The sequence below is a fragment of the Tamandua tetradactyla genome, chromosome 1 (genome assembly GCF_023851605.1).
Source record: "Tamandua tetradactyla isolate mTamTet1 chromosome 1, mTamTet1.pri, whole genome shotgun sequence".
NCBI classification, from domain to species: Eukaryota; Metazoa; Chordata; class Mammalia; order Pilosa; family Myrmecophagidae; genus Tamandua; species Tamandua tetradactyla.
In genome coordinates, this window is record NC_135327.1 from 225,987,670 (window position 1) to 226,005,030 (window position 17,361).

The window sequence follows — 17,361 nt, forward strand, 5'->3', positions numbered from 1 at the left end:
TTAAGAAAAAATTGCTTTTAGGGGCATTTTAAAATTGTATGACATTCATTACTTAACTTTTTTTATTGTGAAATATCTATGCAGAAAAATGACAGATGTCAAAGTACATTTTAACAAGTAGTTTTAGAACAAATCTCAATGTATGGAATGGGTTACAGTTCCACAATTTCAGGTATTTCCTTCTGGCTGCTCTAATACACTGGAGACTAAAAAGAAATACAAAATAATGACTGTGTAGTCATACTCATTTGTTAAATCCTATCTTCTTGATTATAACTCCCTCTCCTCATTTGATCCTTCTGCCAATCTTTAGGGATATTTGGGCAGTGACTGTTCTAACTTCTTCATGTTGCAAAGGGATATCTACATTATGGAGTAGGTGGGTGCAACTGGTTGATGTTCTTGGAGAGACTGGTACCTCTGGGTTTCAGGGCTTATCTGGCATAGGCGCATCTGGAGGTTTTAGGTTTCTGCAAATAAATTGAGTGAAACTATTACAGAGTTGATTATTGATCCCGTGGTGCTAGGGCCAGGCTCATCCCTGGAGCCTCGTCCTATGTTTGCCAGGGAGACTTACACCCCTGGAAGTCATGGCCCAGGTAGCGAGGAGGGTAATTAGTTTGTTTGCAAAGTTGGGCTTAGAGAGAGAGAGGCCATATTTGAGCAACAAAAGAAGTTCTCTGGAGGTGACTTTTAGTTCTAACTATAGGTAGGCTTAGCTTCCCTGTTACAGAAATGAATTTCATAAAAGTAAGCCTCAAGATCGAGGACTTGGCCTATTAATTTGGGAGGACTTAATGCGTAAGAGGGTATCAGGAAGTTCCCAGGTGGGGGAGTTTGATAGATCCATATTTTTACGTTTTATTTTTTTCCCAATCCTCAGGGGACTTTGCAAATAACTTTTTAATTATATGCCCAATAACATGTTCATTTGAAACACGTCATTAAAGAAGAATAAACTCATTAGTGGAACATAAAAAATATAAGACTTGAATCAAGCATATTTGAGTATTTGCTGTTTGAGAAAGGAGACATTTCAAAGCTGTAGGGGTGAACTTGGAATTGTAATTTAATAGGAAATCTCAGCAACCACGCTAAGAATATGTATTCTGTTGGACAGATGCTTGAGATAGAGATAAAAATCTGGGAGTCATGCTCATATAATTGGTACTTATTTCATGAGATTGAATGAAACTTCTAAAAGACAGAATGTTGATGGATAAGGCCAAGGACCGAGTCCTGCGCACTCCATGTTCAGAGTTCTGAGCCTTGGGCATTTTGTAGAGGTCTAGCAGACTAAGAAGTAGCAAAGGAGACTGGGAGAAGAAGCAGCCCGTGAGTTAGGAGGGGAATCAGTGTGCTGTCCTGGAAGCCATGTGGAGAACATTTTTTCAAGAAGGGAGTGATTCCTGTGCTAACTGATCAGTCACATAGTCGGGGCATTGATAACTGGCCATTCAGTTTAGCAATATGGAAGCCATTTGTACTTTGGCAAAGGCAGTTTGAGGGAGTTTTGGAGGCAAAAGCCTGATTTGAGAAGGCTCAAGAGGAAATGGAGGGCAGGGGGAGGACAGGAGTCAGCAAATGTAGACAACTTTCAAGGAGATTTGCTTTAAAGAGAAGTAGACAGATGAGGTGGTTGCTGGAGAGGGTGGTTAGGTCAAGAGAGATTTCTTTGCTTTTGTTTCTGATCTTCATGGTGTTATTAAGAGTGGAGAAATTTCAAAATGTGTGTATGTTGATGGGACTGATACAGTAAACAGAAAACAGACAGGGAGATTGCTGGAGCTCTGTCTTTACACAGGGTGGGGCCTTAGAAGAATGGATAGCTCATCCACCATAGCAAGAGAGAAGAGAAGAGAATATGGGCACAGTTACAGGTGGATGGGGAGATATTTTAAGTGTAATAGCAGCAGGGCCATAAGCTGCAAGGGACTATGGGTAGAAGGGATGAGATAGTCCCCAAGGAATGAATGGACTTAAGAGAGATATATTATTGCCAGTCACCACTGAAGGCTCTCTTGAATTTAGAATCTAAACAGCTTTGTTTTTCTCTCGAGCCATGTTCAGTTGCATAGGTGCAGACCCAGACAAGATAACACTGGATTTTCCCAGTTAGGTTTGCCAGGAGACTTTGAGGAAGTGAGAAAAGGAAGGACAGAGGGCTGATCGGAAGCTGGCTTAAGAGGGAAGTGAGGACAGGGCTATGGAGGGTCAGGAAAGGGGTGGTAGGGTCAGTGGACCATCTACCCCAGAATGACAAATTGTAAGAGTTTGGACAGTTCGGGAGATCCGTGGTGTGAGATTATAAAGGGTTTCAGTCGTGACCAGGCAAAAGCAGAGTGGTCAGGGGATTGGAAGGATTGTCTATGCGGATACTGAATCTGTGCTCAAAACTTTGATGCCTTTTCTATTGCTTCCTCACATCTTGTATTGCTGCTGTTATCTGATGGCAGTTTTACTCTTCTTCCTTTGTAAGAATTTTAGGTTTGTTTCTTAGTCCTTAGTTCACTGAGAGATTTTCTTGATGGTATCTTATATTCCTTCTTTTTTTTTTTACTTTTTATATTTCTAATTTCTAAGAGTTGTTTCTTGCTTCCCATGGTTAATTTTTCTCAGCAGCCTTTTCTAGGAACAAAATTTGTTTTTTGATGGTCACACATGATTTGTTATTAACAGTTCACACTTCAGAATATGGTTATTTTTCTTTGTTAGGTACATATTAGTATTCAATTATTTTATGTTTACATATACTTTTTTCTAAGTGAAGGAAGTATGTTGTGTTACATAGTTAACTTTTAAATATCTTTTCATTTTAGGTATCAAAAAATAAAGATGGAAAAGAACAAAGCGAAACTGTATCACCATCTGAAGATGAAACCTTTTCATGGCCAGGTCCTAAAACCGTTATGTTGAAGAGAACATCTCAGGGCTTTGGTTTTACATTAAGGCATTTTATTGTTTATCCCCCAGAATCTGCAATTCAGTTTTCTTATAAGGTAAGAAATTTAATAAAAACACAAGGCAATTCCTATCCCCTTCTGGTCTTTTCAACCTTCCCTTCCTGCTTTTTTCCCCATCATAGAGAATTGTTGCTATTTGCCTTTTTACTATAATCTTTTTCTTTTTTTTATGTATTTTCCTATATTTTATAGCAAAAAGCTTTACTCAATTCTCTGAAAGTTCATACTGACTGTGGGTTCCAAATCTTGTTTTCTAGGATTTCTAATTCCAGACTTCTTTCTCCCTTTTCTAAAATGTAACAGTTTTTCTTCTATTTGGAAAGGTGGTAAGTTTTCTGGGAAGAGTATGCAAAGGAAATAATTTGTTAAAATATTCTGGTAGTTATAAAAGTTACTGAAATTGTAACACTGCTTACATGTAATAGGATGGCAAGTCAGTCTAACAAACCTAACTTCTTGCTAGAGTGAATTACATGAACATGAGTCATTGCACAGTAGCATGGCCTAATAAGGGGCCTGTCTCTTTCCTCTCTACCTGCTAAAACAAATGCTGTAGAGTGCTTTGGCTTAAACAATGGGAATTTGTTGCTCACAGTTTTGAGGCTAAAAGCCCCAAATTGAGACATCAGCAAGGCAATGTTTTCTCCCCAAAGACTGAGGCATTCTGGGGCTGGCTGGCTGTCTGTGATCCTTGCCCCCTGGCTTTTCCATCACATGACAGTGCCCATGGCGGCATTCCTTTCACTTCCAGGTTCCCTTGACTTCCAGCTTCTGGCTGGTCCCTGTAGCCTCTCTTAATAAGGCCTCAGGTAATCCAGATTAAAAGTAACATATTTAAGAGGTCCAGTTTACACTGAGTTCACACCCATAGGAATATGCATTAAGATGAAGTCTACATTGGGGTATGTAGTACAGTCTACCACATACATTTATCTACTCATTTTTCAACGTTGCTGACATGGCAACAAGACAGCTTGGTTGCTGTGAAAGACATCAAACAGACAAACAAACTTATAGTCGAAGGCAAGAACTTAAAAGATGGCAGTTTGGAGTCCATCATTTACATAAAGATAGCTCTGGTTCCAAGACTAGAATATGCCCCTAAGGACATCATTTTATTAAAGTATAGGGCAGTAAGTGATGACCTGTGAACCCTCTCTCCCCCGAATTCGGGCTTCTCCTATCCAGCTGCCTACTCGGCAGCCACACGTGGATAGCTTCTGTTAGCTACCCCACCCTCAGGATGTACAGACACGGCCCCGAGGTCCTCTGATGTGACTCCACCACAACTTCCCAGCCCTGCACGTGAAAAACAGGCATCCTCCTTGAACCCTTTCTTTCACATCCATACCTAATCTATCAAGAAATCCCGCTGCCTTCTGCTCTTATGCAGAGTCTACCACATTTCCTTCTGTGCTGCCAGCACCCCACTCTCCTCAGCCTGCCTCTTGCCAGAATTCCAGCAGACAGCCCCTTTTAATGCTACAGAGCCCCACTCCGAGAACTCCCTAGCCCTGATGCTGAGGTCTTCTCTTTTTCCATAGTGCTTCTCTACTTCTCATAAATTGTCTGTTTCACTATTTGTTATTTTTATTATATAACCTCCACCTCCTCCAATGACAAGTAAGCTCCGTAAGAGCAGGGATTTTTTTGCTGCATTGAAGGATCCCAAGCACCCAGTATTTGGTCAATGAATGAAAGACTTGGGGCCAGTAAGACAAGTTTAAAAGACATTTGTTATATTTTAAGAAGAGAGAGCAACGCAAGCTTTTCTATACCTGTCTTTCTATTCTTTCAGTAATATTAAATGAGATGTTATAGATTTTGAAACCCAAATATATATAATAATTCCTGCGTATAAGAGTTGGAAGTGAAATGTTTTTCACAAAATGGGTAGAATTAAACAGATTTTGATGTGGGAAGAGGTGAATTTCATCTATGAATAAAATTCATTTTTATAGCTTCCCATAGTATTATACAGTGAAGGAGACATTTCATATCAGTCAAAAAAAAATAAATTATAAATGAATATATGGCTAACCTTTTTGGGGAGGAAAGACTATTATTTCTTAATAATTTCAGTTGGATTTAAAGTATTCATACTATTAAATCATGAAAGTATGAAAATAAAATAAAATAATATTTTTAGTCTTGGATAGATGAAGGTCTTTTTAAACATGCCAGACAATGAAAACCACCATTGAAAAGATTTTAATAAATAGGACAACATAAAGGTACAGAGAAGAGGAAGTGAAGACAATAACAGTATTAAGTCAAGTGTTAAATAGGGAACTTGGAAAATAATTCACCACACTTGTGAAAAAGATTAACATTCATATACAGATCAGTAAGGGAAAGTTTTAAAAATCAGTGAGGCAAAGGATAGGTCAAGCCTACTTAAAATTAGGCCTAAGAGTCACCCCTAAGAGAACCTCTTTTGTTGCTCAGATGTGGCCTCTCTCTCCAGCCAATACAACAAGCAAACTCACCACCCTCTCCCTGACTCCCAGGGATGTGGACCTTCCTGGCAATATGGGACAGAAATCCTAAAATGAGCTGAGACTCAGCATCAAGGGATTGAGAAAACCTTCTTGACCAAAAGGGGGAAGAGTGAAATGAGACAAAGTATCAATGGCTGAGAGATTCCAGAGTTGAGAGGTTATCCTGGAGGTTATTCTTATGCATTAAGTAGATATAAATACCTTGTATCCAAGATGTAATGGAGAGGCTGGAGGGAACTGCCTGAAAATGTAGAGCTGTGTTCCAGTAGCCATGTTTCTTGATGATGATTGTATAATGATATAGGTTTCACAATGTGACTGTGTGAATGTGAAAACCTTGTGTCTGATGCTCCTTTTATCTACCTTGTCAACAGATGAGTAGAACATATGGAATAAAAATAAATAATAGGGGGAACGAATGCTAAAATAAATTTAGTTTGAAATGCTAGTGATCAATGAAAGGGAGGGGTAAGGGGTATGGTATGTATAATTTTTTTTCTGTTTTTGTTTTATTTTTCTGTTGTCTTTTTATTTCTTTTTCTGAATTGATACAAATGTTCTAAGAAATGATCATGATGATGAAAATGCAACTAAGTGATGATATTGTGAATTTCTGATTATATATGTAGAATGGAATGATTATATGTTAAGAATGTTTGTATGTCTTTCTTGTAATTTTAAAAAAAAATTAAAAAATTAATTTAAAAAAGTGAAAATAAGTCAGTGAGGGAAAAACAAATCAATAAGGAAAAACTCATGAAAGAAGAAATACACAAGTCAAAAAAAACCTAAGGCAACCTGCTAAACACGGCCTTTAATTAAATAAATGCAATTAAAACTATGGAATACTAGTTTTTGCTTATTAAATTGCCAAAGATTTATAACACTCATTGAGGGCAAAGTGTATGGGCAAAAGACACTGTTTTTAAGAGTGCAGACTGAGCCTTGCTGTGATTTGATGAGACTTGAAAAAAATATGTATTCATATGTATTTCTTTTTTATTTTGTAGGATGAAGAAAATGGAAACAGAGGAGGTATGCTGTAAAAGTTCTGATTTTTCCCAGAGTGGTTTTCTATACATGTCTTTATGTTCTTTAAGTAGTATTAAATGATATGTAGTTTTTGTATTCCAAAAATGTAATATTTTTAGATGTGAGAGTCATAGTAATATTTACGTTATGCTTCAAAGTTTTGTGAATTCTGTTGTTTCATAACTGCTCTTTGAACAAGCAGCAATTATTTTAAATTATGTATTAGTGTTTATGTGTGGAAATAATTTTGAGATTTTTATTTTAATTAATAACCTTTCTTGATCTGGACATTTTTGAAGAGTAGTGAGCAGTTATTTTGTAGAATCTTCCCCAGTTTGGGTTTGTCTGATGTTTACTCGTCATTAGTGTGAGAGTGTATGCGGTTTATGTGCGAGAATACCACATTTACATGTGATTTAAGTGTTTAGTTTGATGAGTTCTGATAAATACATAACCTGTGAAACCATTGTTCCAGTCAACATATGTTATAAAAAATAACCTTTCCATTCCATAAATTTTTCTTCTGCCCATTTGCAGCCAGTACCCCATGGGCCCTGGACACCCACTCATCTGCTTTCTGTCACTATGAAATAGTTTTGCGTCTTCTAGAATTTATCAGTGGAATAATACACTATTCTTTTGTGTCTTTGACTTGGCACAGTAATGTTGAGATTCACCATGTTGTATGAATTGATACTTCTTTTCTTTTTGTTTCTTTTTGTTGCATAGTTTCCCTTTATGTGATTATAGAATTCAGTTGGTTTATCTGTTCACCTGTTGATGGGCTTTGTAATGCCCATCCATTGCCAACATGAGTTGAGGTCTTGGATGGCATCTTTCTGTAATATCTGGTTATATAGGGCCAGGTAGGGCCCACTGTTTGCAAGACGGGCTGCTTCCCTGCCACCATGTGTCATACATCAGGGTTAAGGATGCATTCCAAATGTTGCTTGCTGTGGGTTAGAAATAGGTGTGACTGGGAAAAGGGCACTCGTACAAAGTCAGTATTAGCAAGAGAAAAGAAGGTATAAAGATATGGGTCCTCTATGCCTCCATCTCCTCTCACGGAGATAATGCTCCTGCTGGGTCACCTAGTGGACTCAGAGCATCCTATTCCTGCCGTGTTCTCGTCTTCTTGGGAGTAGTACACCTCCAGTAAATGTAGGCAGACATGCAGATTATTGGATATCTGACATGCAAAAGCCTTGTTCTTTGAGCCCAGAACTCACTGAAGTGAATGGTTTTAGTTATTTCTTTGGATTTGAGAGAATAGATTTAAATGCTTGAAGGGAGAACCAGAAGATCAAGGTCTGGCAGGAGCCATTTAGAGAGGAATGATAAAGGGAAGCTAAAAGGTATGATTTGCCAAGATTATAGTTTAAAAACATACTTTATTAATTTATACCTTGTCTCATTCTATATACAGAAATACATGTATTCCCATATGCAGAAATGGGATGAAAAATAGTTTAAAAATTCATAGTTAAAAAAAATAAGCTGATACTAGGGAAGATTGGTACACAGATGCTTGCTGTAGGTCCTATGTGGTTGTAAAAGATGGGTTACAAATTCGCCTTCCAAGAGAAGGTGGAAATAGTTAAGAATCACATTATCCATAAGAAAACATCCTGTATCCTACTTACATGGATTTCTTCTGTAGGCCCTCAAATTGAAAACGAAGAGTAATGCAGTAAATAATATTCTCCATACCATTCTTTCATTTGGCTGTTTTTTTTTTTGTGAAATATAACATACAAAAAAGCAATAAATTTCCACTTACATTTTAACTGGTAGTTATGAAACAGATTTTAAAGTTTGCTTATGGGTTACAGAAAGATTTTTCATTTTTCTTCTAGCTGCTCTAAGACACTGAAGACCAACAGAAATATCAGTATAATGATATAGCAGTTATATACATTTGTTAAATCCTATCTTCTCTGTTATACTTCTCCGTCTCTTTAAATAGCATATATACATAAAAGCAATAAATTTCAAAGTATATCACAACAATTACTTGTAGAACAGATTTCAGAGTTTGCTATGAATTGCAATTCTTAACTTCAGGTTTTTGTTTTCTAGTGGCTCTAAGGTACTGGAGGCTAAAAGAAATATCAGTATAATGATTCATCACTCATACTCCTTTGTTAAACTCTACCTTCTCTGTATAACTCACCTTCATCTTTCATCTTTTTCCCACTCTTTAGAAGTATTTGGGTTATGCCCATTCTAACTTTTTCTCGTTAGAAAGGGCTGTTGATAATGTGAGATAAGGGAATGGAACCAGTTGATGTTCTGGAAGGGCTGCGTTTCAGGACTTAATCTGGTCCAGGGACCCGTCTGGAGGTTGTAAGTTTTGGACTGTTACCATAATGCATGGAACCTTCGTAGAATCTTAAATAATGCCCTATCTGTTCTTTAGGCTTGGCATGAATGGTTTTGGTTGGGCTTTGGCAAGTTACGATAGGTGGCAATGTCTAACTGAAGTATATGTAAGAGTGACCTCCAGTGTAGCCTCTTGACTCTATTTGAACTCTCTCAGCCACTGATAGCTTATTTGTTATACTTTTTTTCCTCGTTTCTGTCAGAATGGTATTGGTGATCCCATGGTGCCAGGGCCAGGTTCATCCCTGGGAGTCATCTCCCACGCTGCCAGGAAGAATTTCATCCCTGGATGTCATGTCCCACCCAGAGAGGAGGGCAGTGGTTTCGATTGCGAGAGTTGGGCTTAGAAAGAGAAAGACCACATCTGGGCAGCAAAAGAGGTCCCAAAAGGTGACTCTTAGGCATTTCTATAGGTGGGGTAAGCTTCTCCAGTACATATATAAGCTTCACAAGACCAAGTCTCAAGATCAAGGTCTTGGCCTATTGATTTGGGTGTCCCTAATGTTTGGCACAGTATCTGGGGTTTCCCCAGTGTTGTAAAGTTTAATAGTTCCATAATTTTCCTCCCATCCCTCAAGGGACTTTGCGTTTGGCTGTTTTATAAAGGGCCCCTCAATATAAGCTGACTTCAGAACCCCAAGGTCCGAGTCCGTTTAAAGCATGCTGTCAACTGGGGGCATTTTAGTCTCAGAGGATGTATGGCAATGTCTGAAGACATCTCTGGTTGTCACTGCTGGAGGGTGGGGTGCTCCTGACATCTAATGGGTAGAGGCCAAGAGTGCTGCTAAATATCCTACAATGCACAGAATAGTCCTGCACAGCAAAGTTCTCCAGCCCAAATGTCAATAGTGCTAAGATTGAGAAACGCTGTTTATAGTTATTACATCTATGCTCAGGTGGTCCAAGTATGTAGGTCCCTGAGAGTGTGACTTGATCCAAAATAATACTGAGACCATTTGGAAGAGTGGATGTGCAAAACTTTGTATACAGTGATCTTTTATGATGACCATCTCTTAAAACTGAAATTTTCATCTGAATTGAGTTTCTCCTATGGTTTTAGATTAAATTATCTGGCTGCTCTACTGGCCTTGCATTTTAATTAAGGAATAATCCATAATTAAGAAAAAGCTTGCATCTTTAAGAAAACACGGAGTCACTAAACTAACAACTAGAAAGTATGAGGATAAAAGAAAAAAGTCAACAAAGAATGTAAGTGACTGAAATGTAAAAAGTTAACATCAGAAATCTAACAAATTGGAGGGAGAGAATAATTAAAAGCAAGGTTATAGAAAATCAAAATTGATACTTTAAAAGACTGATAAAAAAGCATATAAACTAAGGGTTTAAATTAGGATAGAGGTACAAATTCAAGCACTTTACTTCCTTTGAAGCAAGGTTCATCAGGTGAAGATATTTATGACGTTTAGAAGAACTGTCCTTTTTCTTCCCAAGGAGAAAATTATGAAAAGATCTTAAGAGTACCTGAATAAATTGGTTTATAGTACACTTGGAATGAGAACTGCTTGAATTTCTTTTTGAAGGGTGATAGAAATTGGCATATTATTGAAGATTTAATCCAGCAACCATCGTAATACATGTTATTATCCTATCTGATTGCTACTATGACTCTTTCTGGTGAGTGTTTTCCCATTTTGCAGAAGAGGAAGAGGTAAATAACTTGCCCAAGATCACCCAGGTAGTAAGTGAGCTGGGGTAGACTTCCGTGTCAGGTATGCCTAACTCTGAGATTTCCATCTTGGATTTTGTTGGTTGGTTTTGTTTTGTTTTTAATTAGAGAAGTTGTAGGTTTACATAAAGACCATGCAGAAAATAATGGAATTCCTATATGCCTGCCCCCATTTTTAATATTTTGAATCAGAGTGATACCTTTGTTAGAGTTGATGAAAGAATATTATTATAATTATATTATTAACTATAAACTGTAGTTTATATTAAGGTTCAGTTTGGTTGTACAGCCCTATTATGTTCTAGTCTTATATATCTATATATCTCCCTATATATACATGCCTCCACACACATACACAACCTAAAATTTCTCCTTTGAACCACGTTCAGATGTATAATTCAGTGATGGTAAACACTCACTATGTTGTGGTACCATCACCACCATCCATTATCAAAACTTTCCTATCACCTATACAGAAAGTCCGTGTTGTTTTAAGTCTGACGTCTTATTGCTGTTAACTTATTAAATCTTCTTTCTCATTTCCCTTATTTTGTGTTTAAAATGATTTTATCACTTAAAACATGGTTTGACTAATGTAGGGTCAAGAATAAGTAGATAAATAGAGGTTATATTTAATATATTATGAAAATTAACTCTTTGAACTCTGTTATTATAGACACTTCACTCTTTGTGAACACTTAAGAACAAAGAATACACACAGGTCAGGGGATTCCCAAGCTTAGAGTCCTTGTATAACTTCTAGGAACAACCATTGCTATACCTGGGGAGTAGTGGATTTGGATAGTTTAGTGAGTTTAAAGAGATACTAGTACTCCACCTGCCTTCTCCATGCCTTTACCTCCCAGGCTAGACTTGCTTTTGTCCCAGTTGGTTATTGGAGCTCCAGGCCTTTTTATTAGAGTAGAGTAGAGAAACATCATTTCACCTAAATGTATTGACCCTTAGAACATATTCTAAGTGAAAAAAAATGCCTTCTGATTTCTAAACAATTATTTATAGATCAGATTTTGGAATGCAGCCTTTTTGGAAACAGACTATATGTAAATTTTGCAATTGTTAAGTTCGTGTGTCAACTTGACTAAGTTATGGTATCTAGTCTGGTCAAGCAAGCACTGGCCTGATGATTCCTGTGAAGCTATTTCATGGATTTAAATCATTAGTCAGTTAGTTGTGTCTATGGCTGATGACATCCACAAACAGCAGAGGAGATTGCCTCCAGCAATGAGAAAGGTTTTCACCCAATCACTTGCAAGCCTGAATAGGGCTTAAATCCTTAGTTTTAAGGATTCAGCAGTCAGAAAGAAGAATTTCTATCTCTGCTTCAGCCAGCCAGCTCCTGGGGAATTTATTGTCACCTACATTATTACAGGAATTTTGGTTCAGTTTCCCTGGAGAAGCCTGGCAAATACAGATTTATTAGTTTAATCCAGCTGAATGTTATGGTATTTATGGTCTTACTTCCTTTTTTTTTTCTTTTTTGCATGGGCAGGCCTGGGTTAAACAATAGTCTCATTTCATTTTTTTTTTTTTTTTTTTACATGGGCAGACATCAGGAATTGAACCTGGGTCTCCGGCATGGCAGGCGAGAACTCTGCCTCCTGAGCCACCATGGCCTGCCCTCTCATTTCCTTTTAAAACATGTATTTTCGGGTTCACTGAGATTATGAAATCCTTTCATGTGAAACGGTGTTTCAACAAAATAGAATCTCAGTCTCCAGTGTATGAGGATCAGAGTCAGATTCTAGAGCCACTGGAGAGAGAGTAATTGCCTGAATTTGATTTAAACTCCCCATCCTGTTTATATATCATCCAGAGTTCTACGAAACAGATGAAAGGCTTTGTTTGGGTGTTGTTTCTGTTTGGCATTTAGTGAACTCTCCTTTGCCATTTAATTTTCTGATTTTTCTCCTTGCCTAGCTTTTCCATTCTATTAGGTTTTATATATCCTATATATGTGTACTCTCTTGTGTTAGAAAAATTATTTTCTTCTTGTTGATCAGTTTTCTGCACTTAGGGGCTATTCTAGTTTGCTAGCTGCCAGAATGCAATATACCAGAAGCAGAACAACTTTTAAAAGGGGAAAATTTGCAAGTTTACAGTTTTAAGGCTGTGAAAATGTCCCAATTAAAGCAAGTCTATAAAAGTGTCCAAATTAAGACACCAGCAAGAGGTTACCTTCACTCAAGAAAGTCAGTGAAGTTTAGGGTTTCTCTCTCAGCTGGAAAGGTACATGGCGAACATGATGACATCTGCTAGCTTTCTCTCCAGGCTTCTTATTTCAGGAATCTCCTCCAGTGACATTTTTCTTCTTCATCTCTGAAGGTCTCTGGCTGCATGGGCTCTCCTGATTCTCATGGCTCTGTGGCACTTTACAAAATGTTTTCTCTTTCAAAGGATTCCAGTAAACTAATCAAGACCCACTTGGGAAAGGGTGGAGTTAATCTCCCTCTAATCAAAGATTAGTACCCACAATTGGGCACACCACACCCCCGTGGAGATAATCTAATCAAGTTTCCAGCCTGCGGCACTGAATAGGGGTTAAAAGAAATGGCTGCCGCTACAAGATGGATCAGGATTAAAAACATGGCTTTTTTAGGGTACAGAATCATTTCAAACTGGCACGGATACAAATTATATTTTAAAGGAAAGGGCTATTAAAATAGAAAACCACTTTGGAGTAGTAATAATTGCTTGTGGATACTTGATGTTTGGCTCACATCTGTTGTCCCTTTTATCTCTTTATATTATTAATAATACTTAAATCAATGTTATTTATTGATATTTGTAAGTAATAAAAATAATTGGTGGTCAGAAATTGCTATCATTTCTTTTCTTCTTATTCCATGAGTAAAATTTGTCTCATGTTGGTTGTAAAGACATTTTCAGTGTTCTAAAACGTGTACGTCATTTTGTAATGATTCTTAACTGTTGACTTCTGCTTTGGTGTTAAAACTTTTCTTCAGACATGGCAAGAAACAAAGTAATGGGGTTCTGTAAGTTTTTTCATTAATAAAAGTTTGAGTTTTGTAGGTACAATTGTTTCTGACTGAAGACCTCTGCAGTCTATTCTAGAGTATTCCATAGAGCTCTTGGTGGCGAGCAGCTAACTCAGGAAAGATGTGCTAATTCTAACAAAATAGCGGGGAATCTTCAGATTTAAAGTCAGGAACCAGAGAATACCCAGGTCCCACAGACACAGGGCGAGGGATCTGGGAGGTCACCAAATCCAAAGAGTGACAGTAATAGCAACACAAAGAAAGAACTTCCATAGGCCTGAGCTTTGTTTGGTATCTTAAGGGTTATTTAAGGGATTTTCCCAATTTTGATAGTATACAGTTTTCTCATGAGCTGTCTCAGTATAATCTGCAGCTCCCATGAACTTTTTTTCTGCCTTGCTCTCTCAGCAAAATACTTCAGACTCCTGAGTGAGAAATCAGATGGCCTAGTCCATCATTTAATGCCAGGCTGTGTAGCAACCTACATTTAGAGATCAAATGTTCTTCAGTTTAATGAAGAGAAAAGCTGTATAAAGCTGAGAAGAGTGAGTATATTCTATGCCACTGATTTCCGTTAATAGATGGAAAACCTGTTCCCTCAGAATAATAAATTCTAGGCCTGAAATTTTGTTGCGAGAAGAAAATTTTATTTTGTGTAGGTCATAGTCCCTGGTTTCTTGGTGGGGTGTTTGAAGCACTTTTACATTGCTTTTAAATTGTAGCAATACTTTGATGTCTTTAGAAAGGAGGTTAATGGAATCACTTAGGCCCGATGTATAGCTCTCTTGAAGGATTGTTTAAAGTATTTGGGTTTTTTGATAGTTAAGTGAGTATACTAATTAGTTGCATATTTTTATTAATCCTTAATGCTGTTCAATAGAACATCCACAGTTGTGTTTGAATAGGTAGCTAGCTTACATGCAGCAGGCTTTTGTGGATTAACTAAGACATTTCCTGGTTTATTCATTGAATCCTCCCAGTAACCTTGCGGAGCTTGGCTACAAACTCAAGCCTGTCTGGTTTTAGAATTTCCCCTTTTAATTTCCACCTTGCCTCTCAGAAAGGTCTCTACTTTCACCTAATTCATTCTTGAAAATTTGAGAGGCTTCTGGTGCTTTGAAAGGTAAACAGTACTAAAAGGCTCTTAATTCATCTTTGAGATACAATCCTAGCTAGCCTGGTATCAGCATTTCTTACATATATTTTTAATTTGTTCCTTACCTTCAAAATGGAATTATTGGCTTCAGTCTATCGAGACTTTGCTTAAGGATGAGGAATCATTGCTTTTGTTTCGTGCAGTGATTTCCATCTTGGATTCAGTTGTAGTTTTGACACCTGTGCATCTTCTGACTGATATCATCACTTTCTCGTTATTGTTTTTCTCTTATTTTTAGGAAATGATAATGCAACGCCTAAGTATTTACCCAAAAGGAATGAAAGCGTGTCCACAAAAAGATTTGTATAGGAATGTTCAGCATGGCTTTATTCTTAATAAACAAACACTTGTTTGACCTGAAATGTCCATCCACTTATGGATAGATAAATTGTAGTAAATCCGTACAGTGGATTTCACCTGTGTGAAATTTACATGACGTAAGATTAACTATTTTTAAGTGAGCAATTTAGTGGCTTTTAGTATATTCACAATGTTATACAACCACCACCTCTGCTTAGTTGAAGACGTAGTCCTCACCCCCAAAATAAAACCCTATACCCATTAAGCAGTTACTCCCCATTCCCTTCTCCTCTGGCAACCACTGCTCTGATTCTCTTTCTCTATGGATTTACCTGTTCCAGAAATTTCATATAAATGGAATCATACCATAGGTGGCGTTTGGGTCTGGTTTCTTTCACTTAGCGTATTGTTGTCACCGTTCACCCATGTTGGTGCACGTATCAGTCTTTCATTACATTTATGGCTGAGTAATAGTCCATTGTCTGATATACCACAGTTTGCTTGTCCATTTGTTGATAAATGTTTGGGTTGTTTCCACCTTGTGGCTACTGTGAATAATGCTGTTATGAACACTTGCATAAAAGTATATGTTTGAGTGTCTGTTTTCAGTTCTTTGAGATATGTACCTAGGAGTAGAATTGCTGGGCCATGTGATAATTCAGTGTTTAACTTTTTGCAAAATTGACAAACTGTTTTCCATGGTGGCTGAATCATTTTCCCTCCAGTGGGTGACAGACCCAATTTCTCCACATTCTCACCCTCTCTTGTTATTTTGTGTTTGTTATTATTACAGCAAACCTAGTGGATCTGAAGTGGTATCTCATTGTGGTTTTGACTTGTATTTCCCTATTGACTAATGGTGCTGAGCATCTTTTCATGTGGTTGTTAGCGTTTTGAATATTTTCTTTGGAGAAATGTCTGTTCATGTCCATGGCCCATTTTTTTTTTTTTTTATTAATTAAAAAAAGAATTAACAAAACAATTAGAAATCATTCCAATCTACATGCACAATCAGTAATTCTTAATAACATCACATAGTTGCATATTCATCATTTCTTAGTACATTTGCATCGATTTAGAAAAAGAAATAAAAAGACAACAGAATAAGAATTAAAACAATAGAAAGAAAAAAAAACAAAAACAAAAACAAAAAACCTATACCTCACATGCAGCTTCATTCAGTGTTTTAACATAATTGCATTACAATTGGGTAGTATTGTACTGTCCATTTCTGAGTTTTTATATCCAGTCCCGTTGTACAGTCTGTATCCCTTCAGCTCCAATTATCCCTTCTCTTTTTTTTTTTAATAATTAACGGAAAAAAAGAAATTAACCCAACATTTAGAGATCATACCATTCTACATATGCAATCATTAATTCTTAACATCATCACATAGATGCATGATCATCATTTCTTAGTACATATGCATTGGTTTAGAAGAACTAGCAACATAACCGAAAAAGATATAGAATGTTAATATAGAGAAAAAAATAAAAGTAATAATAGTAAAATCAAAACAAAACAAAACAAAACAAAACAAAAACCTATATCTCAGATGCAGCTTCATTCAGTGTTTTAACATGATTACTTTACAATTAGGTATTATTGTGCTGTCCATTTTTGAGTTTTTGTATCTAGTCCTGTTACACCGTCTGTATCCCTTCAACTCCAATTGGCCATTAGCTTACCCTGTTTCTACCTCCTGCTGGACTCTGTTATCAAGGACATATTCCAAATTTATTCTCGAATGTCTGTTCACATCAGTGGGACCATACAGTATTTGTCCTTTAGTTTTTGGCTAGACTCACTCAGCATAATGTTCTCTAGGTCCATCCATGTTATTACATGCTTCATAAGTTTATCCTGTCTTAAAGCTGCATAGTATTCCATCGTATGTATATACCACAGTTTGTTTAGCCACTCTTCTGTTGATGGAGATTTCGGCTGTTTCCATCTCTTTGCAATTGTAAATAACGCTGCTATAAACATTGGTGTGCAAATGTCCGTTTGTGTCTTTGCCCTTAAGTCCTTTGAGTATTTTCCCAGCAATGGTATTGCTGGGTCGTATGGCAATTCTATATTCAGCTTTTTGAGGAACCGCCAAACTGCCTTCCACAGTGGTTGCACCATTTGACATTCCCACCAACAGTGGATAAGTGTGCCTCTTTCTCTGCATCCTCTCCAGCACTTGTCATTTTCTGTTTTGTTAATAATGGCCATTCTGGTGGGTGTGAGATGATATCTCATTGTGGTTTTGATTTGCATTTCTCTAATGGCCAGGGACATTGAGCATCTCTTCATGTACCTTTTGGCCATTTGTAT

General features: G+C 37.2%; 1 protein-coding gene across 9 annotated transcripts in view; it reads left to right on the top strand.

Moving 5' to 3' along the window:
- The window catches only part of ARHGAP21 (Rho GTPase activating protein 21), a 142,177-nt gene that overhangs the window by 43,521 nt on the left and 81,295 nt on the right, over positions 1-17,361 (top strand). For all 9 annotated transcript variants that reach the window (XM_077153677.1, XM_077153661.1, XM_077153651.1 and 6 more), the window contains exons 3-4: positions 2,820-2,999; positions 6,475-6,499. In XM_077153677.1, the coding sequence (XP_077009792.1) occupies positions 2,820-2,999; positions 6,475-6,499 (205 nt within the window). The remainder of the gene's footprint in view (positions 1-2,819; positions 3,000-6,474; positions 6,500-17,361) is intronic.